This window comes from Thermobia domestica, chromosome 15 (genome assembly GCF_964235325.1).
Source record: "Thermobia domestica chromosome 15, izTheDome1.hap1.1, whole genome shotgun sequence".
In the NCBI taxonomy this organism is placed as follows: domain Eukaryota; kingdom Metazoa; phylum Arthropoda; class Insecta; order Zygentoma; family Lepismatidae; genus Thermobia; species Thermobia domestica.
Window position 1 is genome coordinate 134748547 of NC_137468.1, and position 21712 is coordinate 134770258.

The following is a 21712-nucleotide window of genomic DNA, read 5'->3' on the forward strand; positions in this document are numbered from 1 at the left end:
TATATTTTGTTTATGGTTCTATCCCCCTCGAAAGAACTCTATATGCCCGTCATGCATACAATAGGGATTGGCACGAGCGAGTTCGAGCGAGTTTTCTTTAAAACTGGACTCGACTCGAAGCAGACATCTTTGAGCTCGACTCGAGAACTCGGCTCGAAAAATTTCCCCCAACTCGACTCGAATTCAGATCGAGTTTCGAGTCGAGTCGAGCCAAAACGAGCCAATTCGAGCTAAATCCTTTGTGTAGTTCCAAGTACTACTCTCTTCAAGTATCCTACATAGACAATATAATTGTCAATGATACTACTACTACTACTATAACTAATTTATTATAATACCGTGTATAAACATGGAATATAGGCTGTTTGTATGTCAATTCTAATAATTAGTTGTAGGGATGGGTATAATCGAGCTAAATATCCACTCGACTCGAAGCTCGAAGCGAATTCGAGTCGAGTCAAAGGTAATTTTCTCGAGTCGAGTCGAGTCGAGTTTGAAAAATGGCTCGCTCGTTTAGCTCGATTTAACTCGTTTTGAAATTATTGCCTGATTAGATCGGAAAGCGAAAGCTATGAGAAATGTAAGCAGTAATGTATAATATTTTTAGTGTTGCTCACGAGATGAGACACTACTCGTATCTCGCCTCGTCTCGATTAACAAGACGACAATGGATTTTTATAACGAGACAGCCTCAAATGTCGTGAGCACTAAAATAAGTATATACTGTAGTTCTCACCACCAAGGCTAAGACCTGCACAGTCAAAGTTTTGAGCCGAAGCAGAAGCCCAACCCGTGTAGGGATGTTAACCGGCTTAGCTCGGTTCAACTGAGCGAACAGCTCGAGTCGACTTGGTTAAGATGAGGCACCGACTCGGCTCAGGTAAGCCATCATCTCGAGCCGGCTCGGTTGGGGACAGTAATCAACTCAGTTTCTTTTGGTTCGTGTCGGTTTGGGTTGGTCAGCTGTTGGCTCGGCTCGATAGGGAATGAGCTGTGAGCCGAGCCACTCGAGCCGTTGAGAACCCTACACCCGGACCAAGCAGTTTTGAACATGTATGGCCGGCGCCCTCTAACTTTTAACGATTTTTGGTTCGAGCCCGGATACTTGCTCCTCCAGAACTCAAACCCAGAACCAAATGATCATTGCTCCCTAGACTTCACGACTACCGAGGTCAGCAGTCAACTATTTTTTTAGTATTCAGATACAAACCACGTATCTTTCATGTTTATACATGGTGTTGTTATAATAATAATAATAATAATAATAATAATAATAATAATAATAATAATAATAATAATAATAATAATAATAATAATAATAATAATAATGTTGTAGTAGTATCATTGATATTAATTATATTGTCTATGTAGGATACTTGAAGAACGTACTTGAAACTACACACAATATTTGGCTGGATTTGGCTCGTTTTGCCTCGACTCGACTCGAAACTCGAGTCAAATTCGAGTCGAGTTTCGAGTCGAGTTGGAGGAAATTTTTCGAGCCGAGTTCTCGAGTCAAGCTTAAAGATGTCTGTTTCGAGTCGAGTCGAGTTTCAATGAAAACTCGCTCGAACTCTCTCGTGCCCATCCCTAATTAGTTGACTGTCGATCTCGGTCGTCAAGAAATCTTCAGGAGGCAAGGACATCGGTCACAAGGTTCTAGGTTTGAGTTCAGGAGGAGCAAGTATTCCGACTCGAGCCAAAAATTATTAAAAGTTATAGGACTCCAGTCAAACATGTTCAAAACTGCTCGACCCGGGTTTAGGGTTGTCAACGACCCAAGCAGCTCGCTCACAGCTCATTCACTTATCGAGCCAAACCGAGAAGTGAGCCAAGCTAACAGCTCACCCAACCAAGCCAATACGAGCCACCGGCTCAGTTGAGCTGACTCGAACCCAGCCTATGGACTCGTTTTAACGGATCCGGTTCGAGCCATTGGCTCCAATCGAGCCGAGTCGATGACTCGTCCCTCTCGAGGAGGCTCACGCCATCGGTTCAATTGAGCCCAGTCGATGGGTCATCCCAACCAAGCCAGCTCAAGCTGTTCGCTCAGTTGAACAGAACCGAACCGGTTGACATCATTACCCCGGGTGGGCTTCTGCTTTGGCTAAAACATTGGGCGGTTCGGTTCTGTTCATGGTAAGAAATACAGTATATACTTATATTGGTGCTCACGGCGTCGTTAACTTGTTCTGCGACCAACGAATTTCGAGGTACCTTGTTTTTCATCTTTTTTGCGTGTTTTGTGTCGCTTTGTGCGCCTATTCCCACATTTTGTGCGTCACCGGAAGTGGGTCAAAATGGGCCTACAAATATGGCGAAACAAGTTATTGCTGTTCCGCCACCAATGAATTTTGAAGTCGTTTCCTTTACATTATTTTGTGTCGTTTCCTGTGTCTACTTCCACGTTTTGTGCGTGATGGGAAGTGGGTTAAAATGAGTCCCCAAAGTTGGGACGAAAATGATCCACTGTTCCGCCACCAACGAATTTTGAGGTCGCTTCTTTCGCATTGTTTAGTGCCAGTTTCTTGCCGTTTTGAGCGCGTATTTTCACGTTTCGTGCGTCACCGGAAGTGGGTCAAAATGGGCTTCCAAGATGGGACGAAAATGACCAAGAGTTCCGCCACTATCGAATTTCGAGGTAGTTAATTTCACATCGCGTAACCTTTTCTACTTCTATTTCGACGTTTTGTGAATCACTGGAAGAAGGTCAAAATGGGCCTCGAAGGTGGAACGAAAATGACCCACTGCTCCGCCACTACCGAATTTCAAGATCCTTCCTTTCGCATCGACTAGTGAATGTTTCGTGCCGTTTCGTGCCTCTATTTTCACGTTTTGTGCGTCACCAGAAGTGTGTAAAAACGGGCCTCCAAAGTGTGACGAGAATGACCCACTGTTCCGCTTCTATAGAATTTCTAGATGGTTTCTTTCGCATCGTTTAGTGCCTAGCTATATTTTAAAAGTTTTCTGCGCCTACTTCCTCGTCTTGTCCGTCACCGGAAGTGAGTTAAACGGGCCTTCGAAGTGGGAGTTAAATGACTCACTGCTCCGCCACTACCGAATTTCGAGGTCCTTCCTTTCGCATTGACTAGTGCCTGTTTTGTACCGTTTTGTGCCCCTATTTCCACGTCTTGTTCGTCACCAGAAGTGTGTCAAGATGGGCCTCCAAGGTGTGACGATAATGACCCTCTGTTTCGACACTATTTAATTTCTAGTTCGTTTCTTTCGCATCGTTTAGTGCCTTTTTTAGTTTTCTGCACCTATTTCTCGTCTTGTGCATTATCTGAGATGAGTTAAACCGGCCTTTAAAGTGGGAGTTAAATGGCTCACTGTTCCGCCACTATCAAATTTCGAGGTCGTTACTTTCGCATCGTTTAGTGCCTGTTTTGTACGTTTTGTGCGTCACCGGAAGTGGGTCAAAATGGACCTACGAATATATCGAAACAAGTTAATGCTGTTCCGCCACCAATGAATTTGGGGGACGTTTCCTTCACATCGTTTAATGTGTATTTTGTACCGTTCTGTTTCAACTTCCACGTTTTGAGCATCAACAGAAATGAGTCAAAATGGTCCGTCAAGGTGTGTGGAAAAGGAGCCATTGTTCCGCCACTACCGAATGTGGAAGTCGTTTCTTTCGGATCGTATAGTGCCTGTTTTGTACCGTTTTGTGCCTTATTTCTACTTTAGTGCGACAACGAAAATGGGTTAAAGTGGCCTACAAGTATAGCGGAATAACTTAATGCTTGTTCCGTCACTATCGAATGTCGAGATTGTATCCTTCACATTTTTTGTGCATGATTTGTGTCGCTTTGTACATCAGTGGAAGCGAGTCAAAATGGGCCTTGAACGTGGGATGAATATGTCTTTTCTGACATATTTGTAGGTCCTCTTTGACCCTCTTTCGGTGGCACTAAACATTGCGAAAGAAGCAACCTCGAAACTCGATACTGGTGGAACAGTGGATCATTTTTCTTCCCACATTGAATGGCCCTTTTTATCCACTACCATTGATTCACAAAACGTGAAAATAGGCTTACAAAACGGTAGAAAACACGCACAAGACGATGTGAAGGAAATGACCTCGAAATCGTTCCTGACGGATCAGCATAAACTTGTTCCGCCATATTTGTAGGATAACATTGATCCATTTCCGGTAACACACAAAACGTGGAAATAGGGGCACAAAACGACACAAAAATGGCACTAAACGTTGCGAAAGAAACGACCTCGAAATTCGGTAGTGGCGCAAAATGGGTCATTTTCGTCCCCCTTGGAGGCCCATTTAGACCCTCTTCCAGTGACTCACAGAAGTTCGAAATAGGCGCACAAAACAGTCATTAAAATATGTGAAATTAACGACCTCGAAATTCGAAAGTGGCGGAACTCTTGGTCATTTTCGTCCCATCTTGAAAGCCCATTTTAATCCACCTCAGGTGACATAGAAAACGTGGAAATAGGCGCACAAAACCGCAAACAAACAGGCACTAGGCGATTTGAAGGAAACGACCTCGAAATTAGTTTGTGGCGGAAGAGCATTAACTTGTTCCGAAATATTTGTAAGCCCATTTTCACTCATTTCCGTTGACGCATAAAACGTGGGAATAGGCACACAAAACGGCAGAAAGCACGCACAAAACAATTCGAAAGATTGCACCTCGAAATTCGCTGGTGGCGGAACAGTAGGTCATTATTGTTCCACCATGGTTGCCCATTGTGAGCCACTTCTGATGACACACAAAACGTGGAAATAGGCGCACAAAACAGCAGAAAACACGCACAAAACGATGTGAAGGAAACGACCTCAAAATTTGTTAGTGGAGGAACAGCATTAACTTGTTCGTTACATTCGTAGGCCCATTTTGACCCACTTCCGGTGACCCACAAAACGTACAAAACAGGCACTAAACGATGCGAAATAAACGATTTCGAAACTCGATAGTGGCAGAACAGTGAATCATTTAACTCCCACTTTGAAGGCTCGGTTAACTCACTTCCGATGACGCACAAGACGAGGAAATAGGCACATAAAACTTAAAAAATACACACTAAACGATGCGAAAGAAACGACCTAGAAATTCGATAGTGGCGGAATAGTTGGTCATTTTCCTCACACTTTGGAGGCCCATTTTGACACACTTACGGTAACGCACAAAACGTCGAAATAGGAGCACGAAACGTCACAAAACAGGCACTAATCGATGCAAAAGGAACGATCACGAAATTCGGTAGTGGCGGAGCAGTGGGTCATTTTCGTCCCACCTTCGAGGCCCATTTTGACCTACTTCCAGTGACGCACAAAATGTGGAAGTAGATGCACAAAACGGCACAAAACGATGTGAAGGAAACGACCTCGAAATTCATTGGTGGCGGAACAGCAATAACTTGTTCCGCCGTATTTGGAGGCCCATTTTGACCCACTTGCGGTGACGCACAGAAAGTCAGAATAGGCGTACAAAATAGCACAAAACGATGCAAAAGGAACCATGTCGAAGTTAGTTGGTGACGGAACAAATTAATGACGCCGGTGCTCAAGGCATTTGACGCTGTCTCGTTATAAAAATCTATAGTCGTTTCGCTATCGAGACGAGACGAGATTCACTAAATGTACCCCTCGAGATACACTAAAAGTACGAGACAAAATGCAACCCTGTCGTGGGCTCCATTAAAAGTATTCCATATTACTGCTTACATTTCTTCGCTTTCCAGTATAATCAGATCATGATTTCAAAACGAGTTAAAACGAGCTAAGCGAGGGAGCTATTTACAAAATTCAGGTGGGGTCCAGTTTGCTTCAGTGGTCACTTTTTGATCGAATATCTCGAGTTCCGAAATTTGGAATGTCAAAATTCCTTCAGATTCATGTTCCTCTGGGCTAATTTACAAAATATAAAAATAAGGTGGGGTCAAGTTTGCTTCCATGGACACTTTATATTCGAATATCTTGAGTTCCGAAATTCGGAATGTCAACATTCCTTCAGATTCGTGTTCCTTGTGGTCTGATTTACAAAATATATAAAATCAGGTAAGGTCCAGTTTGCTTCCCTGCAGCCAAATTCGCTTTTATGAGAGTCTTTAAAGTTACACTTGCAATTGTCGTTCGGCATTCTTGTAGCTTATGAAGGCATGAACAATTCAAGTACGTTTGTCACATCTACAAACGAATATTCATTCGTATAGAACCTGCAATACATTACATTAAAAACACATAAACTACACAAAGAAAACTATTGTGTATTAGAGCAGATCTCTTACTAACAAATGGCTCTGCTCACGCGTCACTGCTCAGATAGCCCACAGCCTGAGCCTGAGCGCGAGTCCAAATTTAACTCAATTGCAGTTGAGATTGTCAGAGGTGTAGAGGTTTACGTTGAATATACCAACATTTTATCAACTAAGTCGTCTTAGATTATTCTCCAATCCCACCCAATCCAAGGGTGGGTTTTCGTGATTAAGATATGTTTAAGCGGGGGACGAATATTAGAACCTGAAAATCGGATGGTACCAGTTAAAATCGGCTAATATGGCAGCCCTAAGCTAAATAGAAAATAAGGTATATCCTTATTTAAGATCACTACACATGCAACTCATGAAATTCAATTTCAAATCTCATCCACTTAGACTGAGGTCTTTTATATTATTATTACTCTTTCCCCTTGTTTTTAAAAATAGTATTGCCACGCTTTCTTTTGTTCACAAAAAAGCACCGCCTTCCTTTTTTTTAAAAAAAAAGAAAGAAAGAAAGAAAATCTAGATCGCAATACCCAATTTTATTTTTGATTTGTTGCCACTCCGATAAATGTGAATGTTGTGGTTTTGCATGTGTTGACTGGTTTCTTATCGCAGGTCCCAGACACCTGCTATAGTTTACATGTGAACGAAACACCGATCATGTTTTATTCTGTATTTTTTTACTTCCCAGCAGGAGTAAAAGTGCATCTGAAAAGGTGGGGGAACGGTAGGTAGCGGCATGACGCCATGCCGTTCCTCCTGTGTATCTTTGCCCATTGTATTTTTTAAGAAACTGGGAGGACGCCGTACATAGATTTTCCAGGTGGGGGACGGCATCCCCCGCGTTCCCCCGGACTTTTACCCCTGCTCCCCAGTAACGATAGCTGTGCCTCTTTGTGAGAAATTGCAACTTATTTTTTTTTTTATTCTGCCAGTTGTAAAAGTATACTCAACATGAATTTCCCTACACTTTAAGATATTTTAAGAAAAAATACCTTGTTTCCCCTCTGCAAATTTTGAGCATTTTTTCCCTACGCCGAGTGTTACAGTCTAGTCTATAAAAGCAATTTGTGTTTAAGAATCAAAACACAACTTTCTATCTTTTGTCTATTTTCCATTAACCGTCACACATTACTATATCATTCTACAAACAAGACCAAAACCACACAAATTGACTGAATGTCTTCAAAAATTACAAATGTTACCAGTACACATGACTTCCACCTTTTCTCTAGCTTCTGCAGAACTACTACGTCCCATTACAGTCAAATGTTTTTAAACTTTTCACAATGTTGCCAGATACAAACTCCACATCCTCCCACCTTTTGATTTATGACAAATAAATCAAAACAAAATCAAACTAAGTATCGTACAGGTATCTTCACCTTTCGACCTTTTCTTGTTGTGACAACACGTTCACCCTTTTCTTCAATTTTACCTAAAGTCAAGTTTTTAGACGGACATTCCCCTTCATCTTTTGCTTCCACAACACTTTCTTCTGTTTGAACAAAACTCACTTCCAAGGGGTACAACCGCTGAACAGGTCTTATAATTTCTCCACTCCCAGTCTTAATCCTAGCTACTCTTACAATATCATCCTTCCCAGGGAACACCTTTGTAACTTTTCCTAAAGGCCAGTCTAGTCTTCTCTTATTGTCACTTCCAATAAGTACATCTCCTTTTATTTCTCGACAAGTTTTCTTTTCGGTTTGCTTCAGTACTAACTGACTTAAATAATCACTACGAAATCTATCTCTCAATTGTGTTCTTATGTGCTGCAATCTTCTAAATCTTTTTGACTTGTCAACTGTCTCTATATGATCCAGATCAGGTACTCCTATCTCCAAATTATCTTGTAAAAACATAGCTGGAGTAATGGGTGTGAGATCGTTTGAATATTCTGACAAACAAGTCAACGGACGTGCATTGATAACTGCTTCTATGTCACACAACACTGTACTGAATTCTTCATAACTTAAAGACGCTCTACCCAACGTCCTACGAAGAAGCTTCTTGATCATTTGTATAATTCGCTCCCACCATCCACCCCACCAGGCAGCGGTAGGTGGAATGAACTTCCACTGAATTCTTTCTACTGATGAGTACAAAGAAATTTGTTCCCAGTCGATTAACTTAAAGAGATTATCTGCACCGACGAAATTCGTTCCATTATCAGAATAAATTACCTTCGGCCTTCCGCGCCTGTCAATAAATCTCCTAAAAGCTGACAAAAAACTAGCGGTCGATAAAGACAGTACCAGTTCTAAATGCACTGCACGATAATTGGCACAAGTAAACAAGACAATCCAACATCTTTTCCCATCTTGAAGGAAGAGAGGCCCAGCTAAATCCACTCCGGTTATTTCGAAAACTAATGCATGTTTAACTCTGTCTTCTGGCACGGAAGGTGGTGTAACATTAATATTTTTTTGCATCGTACCGTTTACATTTAACACATCTTCTAACAACAGAACTTACAATTTTTCTCCCACGAAGAATCCAAAACCTTTCACGCAACTTTGTCAATAATAATTGAACTCCAGCATGAGATGATTTCAAATGTTCCTTCAATATCAACATCTTCACAACTTCATGCTCAGGTGGTAATACAATAGGACTCCGAAAATCATCTTCATCGAGTCTACGTGCAATTTTAGTCTTTAACCTAATCAAACTTTCACCATCAACAAAAGTACACAATTGTTTCACTAGCAAAACATTTTTCTGAATAGTTCTCATTATAACCTTCTCAGCTGATTCTATTTCTCAATAGCCCACCCTTTAACCTTTCACTTTCTTTTGAACGACAATTATGGATAAAACGCAAGATCCATGCAACCATACGTATTAATTTCTCATAATTTGAAAAATATTGCATATACCACTTTGGCTCATTTGCAACACTTAACGAAACAACTGTTTTCAGTTTTTCATTATTTACTTCAAGCGCATTTGGTTTCATATCAGTTTTCGGCCAGAATTCTTCCGTCTGCCGTAACCAGTCAGGTCCTTCGCACCATTTACTCTTCAGTAACGCTGCAGCATTGCAGCCTCTTGAGGGTAGGTCAGCTGCATTCAAATTTCCCGGTACATGCCTCCAACACTTTACATCGGAAAGAGCTCGAATTTCCTTCACTCTATTCATTACAAACACTCCCCAAGGTTCATCATTTTTTATCCAATAAAGCGCCACCAAAGAATCTGTCCAATAAAACAAAGGAATGTCTAAATTTAAACTCTCAATCACAGACACAGCAAGTCTAACTCCGATACAACAGACCATTAATTCTAAACGTGGAATAGTTGACTTTTTCAATGGCGCAACACGTGCTTTGCTGAATAACAACTGGACATTCACTTCTCCATTGCATTCACTTCTCAAAAACACGACAGATGCATATGCATTTTTACTAAAATCACAGAAAAACATGTAACGTCCAATAGTTCCTTGTAACATCTTGTACAAACTGTCTAGGAATTTTTATATCGGCCAACATCGCCAGTTCTTTATACCACCTGTCGAATTTCCTGGAAATTTCTGAAGAAACTGGTGTGTCCCAAGAGTTATTTTCCCAGCTTTCTTGAAGTAACAATTTTGGGATCAACGTCACTGGTGACAGAAATCCTAGAGGGTCAAATAACCTATGAGCAGTAGGTAAAATAACTCGTTTTGACACTGGTCCTTCTACTCTGCCTAAATTCTTTGTATCACACAATAAAGTGTCTGTACATGTGTCCCATAACATACCTAGAACTGGAGTGTAAAAATCATTACTGCCTATAGAAGAACCACTATATAACCATCCTCGTAAATCGAATTTACCTTCACTGAGCAGCGACTTTGATTTTTCGATCAAACCAAACATTTCGTCTTCATTGTCAACAGACGTGACAATTATCGACATAAAGGGATTGTTTGAATTTACTAGCTATTTCTTTATATTCACGGGGAGCATTTTCTAAATGGTAATTAAGCAAGGCCCCCAACAGAAAGGGACTGCAATTCACACCAAAAACAACTCGCATATGTCTAAAAGTTTTAAAATTCCTTTCGTCAAAATTCTCCCACCAAAGAAATCTTAAATAATCACGATCGTTCTTATTTACCGAAACTTGCAGGAAAGCTTTTCTAATGTCCGATATAATCGCTATCTTTTTCTCTCTAAACCTATGCATAAGTGAAGGAATTTCTTCAATTAAGTTTGGACCCTTCTCTAAACAGTTATTCAATGAATACGCACCCTTTGTTTTCGAAGACGCATCAAAAACTGGCCTGATTGGGGTAGTGGAATTCTCTTTTATCACTGCCCTATGTGGTAAATAGTAACTTCGATTGTCCAGATTCTCCTCCGGTACTTCCTCTATGATTCCTTCTTCCAACCAGTTTCGAAAAACGTTATCATAGTCTTCGTATCTTCCTTCTTGCCACAGCTTCTCGGTCATCTTCACACATCTCTTTTCAGCTATTTCCTTGTTGTCATGTAGTTCCATAAGTTCTTCCTTCCATGGCAATTTAACTTCGTAACGACCATCTGAATTCACGCACAAAGTTTCTTCAAAATGTCTTAAAATTACTTCATTGTTTTCGTTCTTAGTCTTAACTTCTATTGGGTCAGTGATGCCTAACGTATCTAATTTCCACAAATCCGCAATACGGTCACTGATTGACAATAAAGTGATCACAACATTGGCAGACATACCATAACATCTTTTGGACGGTAACTTACCCTTTATCGTTCATCCAAACATTATTCTAACAGCAAATAGTCTTGACTCTAACTTTAACATAACTACTGTTAAAAATTCACTAGCCATATCCGCACCGATTAACAGTTCTATTTCTCCCGTACTATCTAAATCAGACAACCAAATTTTTCTCTTCTTCATTTCTTTTAACCAAGGTCCAAGTTTAAGACAAGGTATCTCACCGCAAATCACTGGTTTCTCTAAAACTTCCATCCTACAGGAATGATTGTCATTAACATCAGCTACAAGTATACTATATTTGTTAAGGGATTCCTTTTGTGTTTTGACACCACCAAACAAACTATGTTCTAAAGTTTCAGTACATATTGTTTGACAACCCAGTACTTTCACTACTCGCTTAGAGACCAGAGATCTCTGTGAACCACTGTCATAAAGTGCACGCACTACACATTCTTTCCCGTTTGTTTTCAATTTTAACTTAAGTGTTTGTAGGAGAAACTCATCCCTACCATTTTGATTCGTTAGCGTTACGTTATGCTGTTCTGAATTTTATTTTGTTTTGTTTTCTAATTTTTCCGAACACAAAACCGAAAAATGTTTTCCCTTATACAAAAAACAAACAACATTAAACGTACAGTTCTTGGCAGTGTGTTTTTGAGGTTTCAAACACCGAAAACAACACTTTTGCTGCATTAAAAGTTTCTTTTTCTCTTTGTGAACTACCCTGAGGGTGTGTGCTACTTTTTGTAGATAGACCCAGTCAGGGCAGATACAAATTGTAAATAATATAGGATTGACTCCTTCTGATGCAATGTTATTTGTGTAAGCATGGGAGCCTGAGTGAGCACTGATATATCAGTACTGCAAATTGTCGTGATAATGGCCTTCTGATTATCAATCAAAAGATCATTATCTCGTGGGTCCACAAGAGGAAGATAATTTAATGAGCTAACTTCGGTAGAGACTTAAAAAAAATCAACTTTGAGACTCTTAAATTTCAATTTCAAATGGTTACATAATAAACCAATTAATTTCCGTATGCCGATCTGACTAATAACCAAAATGCAAAAAACACGCCCGATTTGTAGATCTCCATCGGCCTTCCTTCTTGTGTTACCTGCCTTGTGAAAACGCAACAACTTAATCATTAGTTACCATAAAGATAACCTGTTCCCTGTAACCATGGGAATGAGTAAGTTAACCAACAGATCACACAATATTACAGGGACTATACCAATTACAGGATGCTGCACCATCACTGCAAGCCGGCGACCACCTGCAAAGAATTTACATACACAAAAATACATTAGGTATCTTAGTGTACTCACCACCATCCAGTTACAGTATCCTTGAAGTGGGATTTGAACTTGTAGCAAAGTAGCAGTACAAAATTTCGATTGATAAATGATTTTATTTAATAATGAGAACTTTTCCACTGCAGACACACACTACACTAATAGAATGCTATGAAGAAAAGAAAAAAAATGTATAACTCTTTGTTAAGTTTTTGTTTCTTTCAATGTTTATTCCATTATTTTTATTTCACGTTGGCGCGCATTCTCTTCTTGCTGTCTTGAATTTCCCATTCTCTTTCTTCATCTAAGAGAGGTCCTGAGTTCGGTATCCGGAGCTCTTCCCCGCTGCTGCTATTCGGTTGTAGTTGGTCTCTACTGAAGTACTGCTGGCAGTTTCACGTCACAGTAGTGTACTAGTAAACTAGTTTGACCATTGGCAAGAGTTATTACAAAGAGTTTTTAGGTAGTCTTTGTCACGAAAAATTGAAGGACAATAGTACAGTATTAGACTAAAATTATATGACTGTTTTTAGTGTTCATTATATACGTTGAAGTGTCACTGTTATCACTAACAAGTGAGAACTTGTAATACTTGAGGTAAATGCCTCAACAGTGACTTGTTTGATAAAGGTCAATTACATTCTGACAATGCTTTGATCACTTCACTAACACTGCTCCAACAGAAACACCGACTGCGTCATGTTTGTAGTTCTAATCACTTGCACTTATGCACATGCCTTTTAACTTACGGCAATCGATGCCTTGCTAATATGCAAAAAGTTTTTGTAAGTCGATGAACTAAAGTTCCGGCTCCCGCAGAAAGTAAAATAATTACTCGCACCACTTATATGTTTTCCTAATGTTATTTTCCTGCAGACAAGAGTTGACGTAGAGAAGACGTCAACCCTCCTTGAACAAGACCCGAAGTGACACACGACCTCCCAGCCTTCAGAGATAATACCCCTGTCGATAGGGACTATTTCCTGAAACTCTCTTTCTGGCTGTATACTCGCTTATGGCCAACCGTCAATGGCAACCCACGCAAGTACTGTTTTGATAATTGAGGTCATTGGAAAATTCATGATTACTGTCTATACAGTTTGTTGTTTCATTTTTTAAATATGATTAGCAGGAAGCTACAACTTTCTACTATTTAAAGCATATAACACATTCTATATAAAATAACTTATTAACACATAATATTACAAACAAAATGGTATTCTGCTACTTTTGCTGACTTCCCCCCTTTTCGTACACACCCCCTGATAGGTGTAGACACCTGTAGGTGAAAGTTTGCAACCCCTCGACTGTGTCAATGCAGACGAAATATGTCAGCATTTTATAAAAAGAATTTTAAAAACATATTTATCAGATTGTTACATTGTAAATAAATACACAAACCTTTTCTTTACATATGTAAAAACCTTTGGAGATGTAACATATAGTGTGACAACACACATAATTAGTGTTTTGGGGTTGTTTTAACAATTGTTTTCCCACTGTTTACCTGCGTACCAGACAGTAATGGCTTCTTAGCAGCCGGTCGCAGACTTCCGGCGATGGAGTCTTCCTGCAATTAGTACATGATTGTGGTGCAATGTAGGGATACTTTGACATACGAGAACATGTCAACACGATTTACAAATAGTAAAAGTAAGTTTCGTTATGTCCAAGAACCTTGGTAATTTAAATACACTTTAGTTAAACATTTACTCAGCTTACCATTTGAAATTTGTATTCCTCCGCCAAAACGGAAGGGCATCTCCAGTTAGGTCCGTTCTCGTAGGAAGCATTGGAGGCGGGGAGCGGGGAGTTAAGTGTTAGAATCGGTAAACTCTGAAAGTTTTGACATCTCATTGTATCGTAGTTTTCGCACTTGAATGGTAAATGGAATACAATGGAACTCACTAGCGACAACATGCCTACAGTTGCAATGGGTCTTACTCTGAACTATTGTACTAGGTTGGAGAGTAGTACTATTTAGCCAGTGAGTTCATAGTTCGTGATAAAACATTTCTGGAGTCAATTTCAAGTTCCAGTTAGCAACATTCGAAAGTTCAAACTCAGATGTCCAAAAATACTGTGCTGCGTCTTGTGTGGTCTCAGCCAACACAAAGACGTTCAGTTTAAAAAAAAAAATGCTCGTAGAGACTCCAATATACCTATAATATCAATTGAGATGTATTTCTTTCTAATATTTTGTAAATTATGTAGTTTTGATACGCTGAGTTATCATATTTGATGAATATATATAATGGATTATATAATAATAACACTAATACCTATTAATAAACAATAAAAATTACCATTTTGATAGGCAAATAATTTTATAGAAATAAAATTAAAATTTGCATATCAAAATGTAAATTAATACAGCACTAATTGTATACATCTTCCAGGTTCATACTTTTGGCTTTTTCACATTTTTGTGGTAAATGATACGCCTCACAAAAAACACACTGTCCTCTTTTACCTGATTTTGTCCAGAAAACAGAGTAGGAATCCTTTTTTCTTCTTTATTCTTTTTAAAATTCACCATGGAAGTTTGTTTCATTTTAAATCCTGCTTGAGCTAACGCAATGCGTTCTTCTCCCTCCACCTCATTTCTCAGGAACTGTAACAACTGTTTTAGTTTCTCACTAAACGTATTTGCGTTACTATCACTTACACTGGCAGTCGCTGTATGCCTTAACCAAACCCTCAAAATTTCATCAGGCAAACAAGATTCTACCAAGGGGAATAACATAGCTGCATATTTTTCACTAGTCATACCTATTGATTCTAGCGCACGTAAATATAACTCAAGTTTATCATATAAGGAATACAATTTTAACTTATTTTTGTCATTCGACATGACAAGTCATTCGGCATTCTGTATAACAAGTCCTAACAGTTCACGTATGTAGTACTCTATCAAAACGTCGACCAAAACGATTGCATAAACTTTCTATAGCTTTATCGTAAATATCGGCTGTGGGTGGATAACTGTTCACTACGCCCCATGCTCTGTTACCGGTACTAATTGCTTGTAGCAGGTATTGGAACTTGTCCTCTTTCTCGATTTCATCATCGTTATGAATTCGCTTGAACTGGCTCCAGAAACTTATCCACTCACTTATTTCCCCACTGAAAGTTTTCAACTTAATTTTCGGTAATTTAAGTTTCTTTTTACCTGTATGACCACCTGAACTGCTAGAAGCAGCTACTTTTTTCAAAATGTTCTCATGTTTTACACGCGCTTCGTCAAACATTTCCCGGTAACTTTCCACGTTGTTGTACTCTTCCATATAACGTGCTTCACTTTTTTTTTTGCTTGTATCACTAAGCAACAGTTCAAGTATATTTTCATCATAAGTTGACAATTCGGTTATAAGTCTCTCCAACTTTGTAAAATATAACTTGACACTTTCCACATTTACATTGCCCTTTTCACATTCAGCCACTAAGCTATTATAAGCCTTTGAAAACGATATCTGCACCGGTTTCCTAGCCTTTACTAATTTATCCATGATTCGTCATTTTTTCCCACCTCACGCTGGTGTGCCAAAATGTTACAGTCTATAAAAGCCATTTGTGTTTAAGAATCAAAATACAACTTTCTATCTTTTGTCTATTTTCCATTAAACGTCACACATTACTATATCATTCTACAAACAAAACCAAAACAACACAAATTGACTGAATGTCTTCAAAAATTACAAATGTTACCAGTACACATGACTTCCACCTTTTCTCTAGCTTCTGCAGAACTACTACGTCCCATTACAGTCAAATGTTTTTAAACTTTTCACAATGTTGTCAGATACAAACTCCACACCGAGGGAAATTTTTTCCATCTGGCAACTGTGAGCCGAAGTGGGGAAAGATTCTTTGCTGTTTTCTCGTTACTTGATATTAGTGCTGTGAATTTTTGTGACATTGGTGGTTTTCGATTTTTGAGAAAACCGATTTGCGGATTTCACAAACCGAAACCACAAAAGCAGTTTTCAAAACCGAAACCACAAATGCGGTTTTCAAAACCGAAACCGCAAAAGCGATTTTCAAAACCGACATTTCGGTTTAATGAAATTTCACTTTTTTCTAAAACCAGTTTTCGTTTTTTTTTTCAAAAACCGATTTCGACAGCACTACTCGAAACCAACGTTGCTTTGACCACATGCTCCATTTCTCTGTAGATTATACGTGCAAGCTGCAGGCCCTTCGATGGAGTAAAACCACATGGACAAGTATTTTACCTCACTCATTCCACCTCACTTGAGAATGTAGAGGAAAGGGGAGAACCCGGAAAGAACCCGCGGAAATGATGTTGAGCACTACAAACTCTTCTGGGCGATGATTGAACCAGAATGCCTCGCGCCATATTTTAACGCTCTAGCCACCGGTTCTTTGTTTTTCTCTCTCGTGCGCTACTTCCTAATAGCATGCGTATTTATTGTTTCTTTTTCTTGTAAATAAAATACCCACAATTATAATGATAGCTAATATTAAACACCTTCCTTTAAATCTTTGCATTTTTATTTTATTTCTTTCTTTCCAACTAAGACTGAAAAGTGTAAGGACTTAAATATTTGAAATATTACATTATATTTTAGCACATCTGTTTTCTCACTCGTATGTTAATACAAGTCTCGAGCAACAAGATAGTGTGTCACGAAATTGTTCCCACAGTTCCATGACATGGTTTTGAAGAAAGATTTGGTCTCCAGCCTAACGCTTTCCTCACATTCTTGCACAATATACACCCAGATGCTCAATTGGGTTCAAGTCTGGAGATTGAGAAAGCCATTCGATACAAATTAGCTCCAGATGCTCATTTAGTCACTCTTGTGTTTGCCAGGAAGTTTGAAGTTTCATGCAATATATATATACTATTTCGGTTCGCACAAATTTCTATGCAATAGTGGAGAAGACAATAGTATATTTTCTAGTATATTAACGTAAACGTAGCTAAACATAGTTCTCCAGGACCTGGAACCTCATATATCCCCAAGCGTTTGCTGATATTCGTCCTGGATGACCTATCTTAATAATCCTTTTTTCGTTATATCTGCTTTCATGTAGTCTACGAGTATAACTCTGTCTTGCTGATAAGACGTGAGAACCTCGTCGATCTTAATGACCAAGTCCCAATATGATTGAAATTTGATTGAGATCGAGTTGTTTTCTACTATACCCATTCCATTCGTCTGGCCCTGTGTTAGTAGTAGTATTAAACAATGTAGACCAGTAGCCAATAATCTTTTTTTTTTTTTGCTGTTGTTGTTTCAGCAAAGAGCCATATCGCCTGGTTTTGTCCAAGAAGAGGATAGTAAAGACCTGATTTTATTACTCGTGGAATGACTGCTTAGTCTTGGGTTATATTTGTCACTTCAGTCCTCCCTCTCCGTGCCCGAGGCATGAACAATTCATTACCTTCTTCCACTTTTTCTATATCATTGAATTAATTTCTTGTCAGTTTTCTTGTCTCAGCCCTGGTTCTTAGCGATCTGACTGATAGTTTGCCCCACTGATGCTCGACCTATGATTTCAATTTGCATAGCAGCAGAAAGTTCATCGTAACCTTTAAATCAAGGCATTATACAGCCGTTAGAACTTTCAGTTGTGACTTGACTCGTATCAGAAAGTGTTAGTAAAGTCTTCCATTGTGCGTACACCAGCTAATTTTCATAAAGATCCTAAATAATATTCATAATGTACATAATATTAATAAACAAATATAAAATAGAACTACTATCAATAACAAAGTAATAATGTGCCGTAAATATAAAGAAGTACAATAAATTAACATGTTAAACTTTCTTAAACTCACAGTAAAGAAATACAATAAATGCATGGCTCCACAAAGTTTCCAGTTTCTGGTGGAATCCATGTCACGCAGCATCGTCACCGCCATCAACGTGAAAGGGATGCTACACGCTACAAGCCCTAAATATTTGGTCTAAATGAACTATGTCTAATTCAACTGCTTATGATTGTGATGTGGATAGAATCTATTTCAAACTGTGTATTGTTGGTACGACAAGTATGAATAGCACTAGTAAATATACTGAACAACACAAGCATTATGACCACCTATTTAATATCTGATATGTCTAACTTTGGGTTGCGATACAGCAGCAATGCTATTTCGCATTGAACCAATGAAGCTTTGGTAGGTGTTTGGAGACATGGTGCACACAAAAGTCACTTAATTCCTATAAATTCCATTATGAGCTCGATTGTGATGTTCAATGAAATTCCAAAGGTGTTCAATTCGGTTAAAATCAGAGTAAGTTTTGGGGGCCATTGCAGCAATTAAAATTAACCACCGTGTTCCTCGAACCACTGCAGCACATCGTTGCCCTTGTGACAAGAAACGTTGTCCTGCTGAAAGATGCCATTAATGGCTCGAAACCTTTCCGATATGAATAGGTATACGTGATAGCTAGGAATTGTTATGATGTTCTCTACATGCACTACCGGGCCCATGCGTGACCATTTGAAGGTTCTCAAAATCATAGTGGAGTTATAATCGCCCTGTCTAGATTTTACTGTGCACGTCTCTCCTCAAGCACGATGGATTCTGATCTTGTCAGCGATATGATGATGATAACTTTGTGACTCATAAAATCCACGCAACGTCGTGTCATTGCTAGAGACGATGCATACTTCATAATCGGTGCGGTTAAATTGGTACATTTGTTTGGCGTCGACTGTCAATCTAACAAGAAATATTAAGCTATGTACTCAGACATACTTGTGCTTTTTCCAAACCAGGTGTTAGTTGCGCCACAATTAGCGCCCTATACAGTTTTTCAAGTCTGGCATTCTTTCCATTTCATTTTTTCCATAACCTAAAAGCGGGAGTGTGTATACGCCGTGGTCGACCGTAAGTAAGTACAAGATCAAACTGCTCCAAGAGGAAGTGTGGCAAACAGATTATTTAATGTGAAAGCCGACACTCCGTCCTTATCTTCAGTCAGCTTTTAGTAGCAGCAATGATGAGTGCTCAATAACGTCTGATACGTGAACTATCATTGTATACTTAGAACTCGGCGTAATGCTGCGGTAGCAACCCAAAACTTTTGTCGTATGGAAGAGGAAAATGTAGTAAAGGACAGCACAGCAACTCGTTGGTTCCTGAAAATTGGTGCAGGTTATAATAATGTTGAAGATCAGTCAGGCTCTAGCCGCCCCAGAATAACATATTTTCAGGTCTGGCAAAACAAAGGTGGATGTACGTCGTAACGCTCGATGAAGCATGGATTTACCTTTCCGACTGCTGCAAACCGAGAGCCGTCATGTACCGAGAGACGGTAAGGTGGGTCCATGTTTGTAAAGAATCCTTCCCAAAAGGGTTCATGGTCATTACTGGCTACTGTTACCGAGGTAAATTGAAGATTAGTAGGGTGGCGAAGTGCTGCAAACCAAATTCGCAGTATTTTCAGGAGCAGATCATGCGGCTGATCTACGAGCATGAGATTCCAACAATGTACGAAAATGACGCCAATCCGGTGCGCATTCACATAGACAAGGCCTCATCACATACCTCACAATCGTCCCTCGCATTCTACAGGGATATGGAGGAGGCAAGTGGTATGCAGATGATACCTTTCAATGAGGTACCTGTTAAATCTCCAGATGCAAGTCCTATGGACTATTGTGGATTTGGATTGCTTAAGCGGGCTTTGGGAAAACGGCGTGTGACAACTGTGGCAGGATTTTGGAAAGCTGTGCAAAGGGAATGGGACAAGATTCCCCTCCTAGTTCTTCAGAGAAGCCTATTACAGTGGAAATTACGCAGTCGGACTATTTTTAGGAACCAAGGGAAACACATCGAGCACTTACGGTCCTGGCGCCATGGATTCTTCTAAATTTTTAGGTAAGTCTAAATTGGCCAGATGTAGACTGAACAACCTCTGTAGAACACGATTGTAACAATGTCCCTCTTGGTTTGGGACATTATCCCACAGTCGACACATATGAAAAGAAATCTCTTAATCCATGGTTCAAATTCTGATAGAGCGTGAAAATAACAAACTTGTATCATGTCCCACGTTTTCTGGGACATATGACGTACTCGAAATATAGGAAAATACCTCCAGAAATTCGTATCTGACACACATTGCACATGCCAAGACAAAGACGAAAGTAAACCAATTTGGCACATGTAACACTACTGCACTGAGAAAAAAATTGTAGGTAGCGTACTTAAAAAGAGAGGTTACATGCGTAATTCCTGTAGCTTTTGGACTTAACGTACAGCAGACGTATAACTGAAAACGCATGTTTTATAATACTTTCTGAATAAGTGTTCCATCTATACGTACTTTCCGTATGAAACAATGTAGGCGGTCAGGATCTCACATACAAATGGACGTATATAACATACAGCTGACGAAGGTAACATAAGTATATGCATGTGATATACGGAAAATTGATAGATGTCAGACATCCTGCAACGGCATGATGTAACACCTAAGGGCAGTGCCTATGTAGCATACGGATAAGATACGCTCCGTACTGATATCTATAGTAAGCAAGAGGATACCGTATATTTGTACAATTTACCGCTGTCCGGAGAACGGATTTTTCTCTGTGTGCTGGAACACCATACATATGGAAAATAAAACGACATAACAAAAAGGAAGAAACGTCACTGTGCAGTAGGAGTAACAGAATGAAACACACAACCATGTCGGGAGGCTGTACAAGAGCCCTTGCCAAGCAGAGTGGGTACCTCTCAAAGAAATGAATAAAGACAAAGTGAGGCTCCCTCGAAGCCTCAGGGTTAGAGCGCTCGCTTTCGCTAGCGTGGTTGTAATTTCCAATCCTACTGGGAGCCCACGGCCTCAGATTCAAAACCCGAGTCGTTATTTTCCTCTTTTTCGCACGTGGGACGTTGTTCCAGCAGTAGTGAGACATGTTGACATTTGTCTATTAGCTACATGTCGATATCAACACACACATTGGTCATATTTCAATATCGATCATGCGGTCACACTAGTGATATTCATTAATTAACCCAGTTTCTTTGTGAGGCCCCTTGCACAATTTCAACTTGGCCTCAGTTGTTGCATCCTTCTTGGCATGCAACCGCGCACATCATATTGCATTGATTTGATGGAGTATTATTGGTGAATTGGCAAAGGCTTTCATGTTCTTGATACTATTCCTTACATTTCCGACGCTTTGAACTCACGTTTACTTAGTATGAGTGCATTGCTCGGCATTTTTCGTTACGTGTTTCCACACATATGAATCACCCTGCTTCATCTGTTGTTCTTTACCGACACTCCAGATGTCTTTCTAGAGCATTTGAATACAAATTCGCTACAATTAATACTCAGAACGTCACTGTTGGCCAGCAGCCGTACCGGGCGATATTGCAACCACACACAACGGGCATAAAGATGTCCGTCATTTTGTATTTGTTCCAGATATCGACTTAATACAAACGAATTATTGTTACCTGGTAGAAACTCTATCAATTCATATTCATT

General features: G+C 39.5%; 4 protein-coding genes across 4 annotated transcripts; all 4 read right to left on the reverse strand.

Annotated features, from left to right (window-relative positions):
- Window positions 1-7583: 7583 nt before the first annotated feature.
- LOC145671620 (uncharacterized) lies at window positions 7584-8663 on the reverse strand. The gene has a single exon (XM_081740816.1). It carries the CDS (start codon window positions 8661-8663, stop codon window positions 7584-7586), a length of 1080 nt encoding a protein of 359 aa, XP_081596942.1.
- A 314-nt stretch (window positions 8664-8977) lies between these two features.
- Window positions 8978-9511, reverse strand: LOC145671621 (uncharacterized). Its single transcript, XM_081740817.1, has one exon. It carries the CDS (start codon window positions 9509-9511, stop codon window positions 8978-8980), a length of 534 nt encoding a protein of 177 aa, XP_081596943.1.
- A 596-nt stretch (window positions 9512-10107) lies between these two features.
- Window positions 10108-10926, reverse strand: LOC145671622 (uncharacterized). The gene has a single exon (XM_081740818.1). It carries the CDS (start codon window positions 10924-10926, stop codon window positions 10108-10110), a length of 819 nt encoding a protein of 272 aa, XP_081596944.1.
- A 4198-nt stretch (window positions 10927-15124) lies between these two features.
- Window positions 15125-15739, reverse strand: LOC145671623 (uncharacterized). Its single transcript, XM_081740819.1, has one exon. It carries the CDS (start codon window positions 15737-15739, stop codon window positions 15125-15127), a length of 615 nt encoding a protein of 204 aa, XP_081596945.1.
- Between the last annotated feature and the right edge of the window lie 5973 nt (window positions 15740-21712).

Coding starts and splice junctions, on each gene's coding strand:
- LOC145671623 (XM_081740819.1), bottom strand. CDS start 15,739: ATGGATAAATTAGTAAAGGCTAGGAAACCGGTGCAGATATCGTTTTCA.
- LOC145671622 (XM_081740818.1), bottom strand. CDS start 10,926: ATGTCTGCCAATGTTGTGATCACTTTATTGTCAATCAGTGACCGTATT.
- LOC145671620 (XM_081740816.1), bottom strand. CDS start 8,663: ATGCAAAAAAATATTAATGTTACACCACCTTCCGTGCCAGAAGACAGA.
- LOC145671621 (XM_081740817.1), bottom strand. CDS start 9,511: ATGGTCTGTTGTATCGGAGTTAGACTTGCTGTGTCTGTGATTGAGAGT.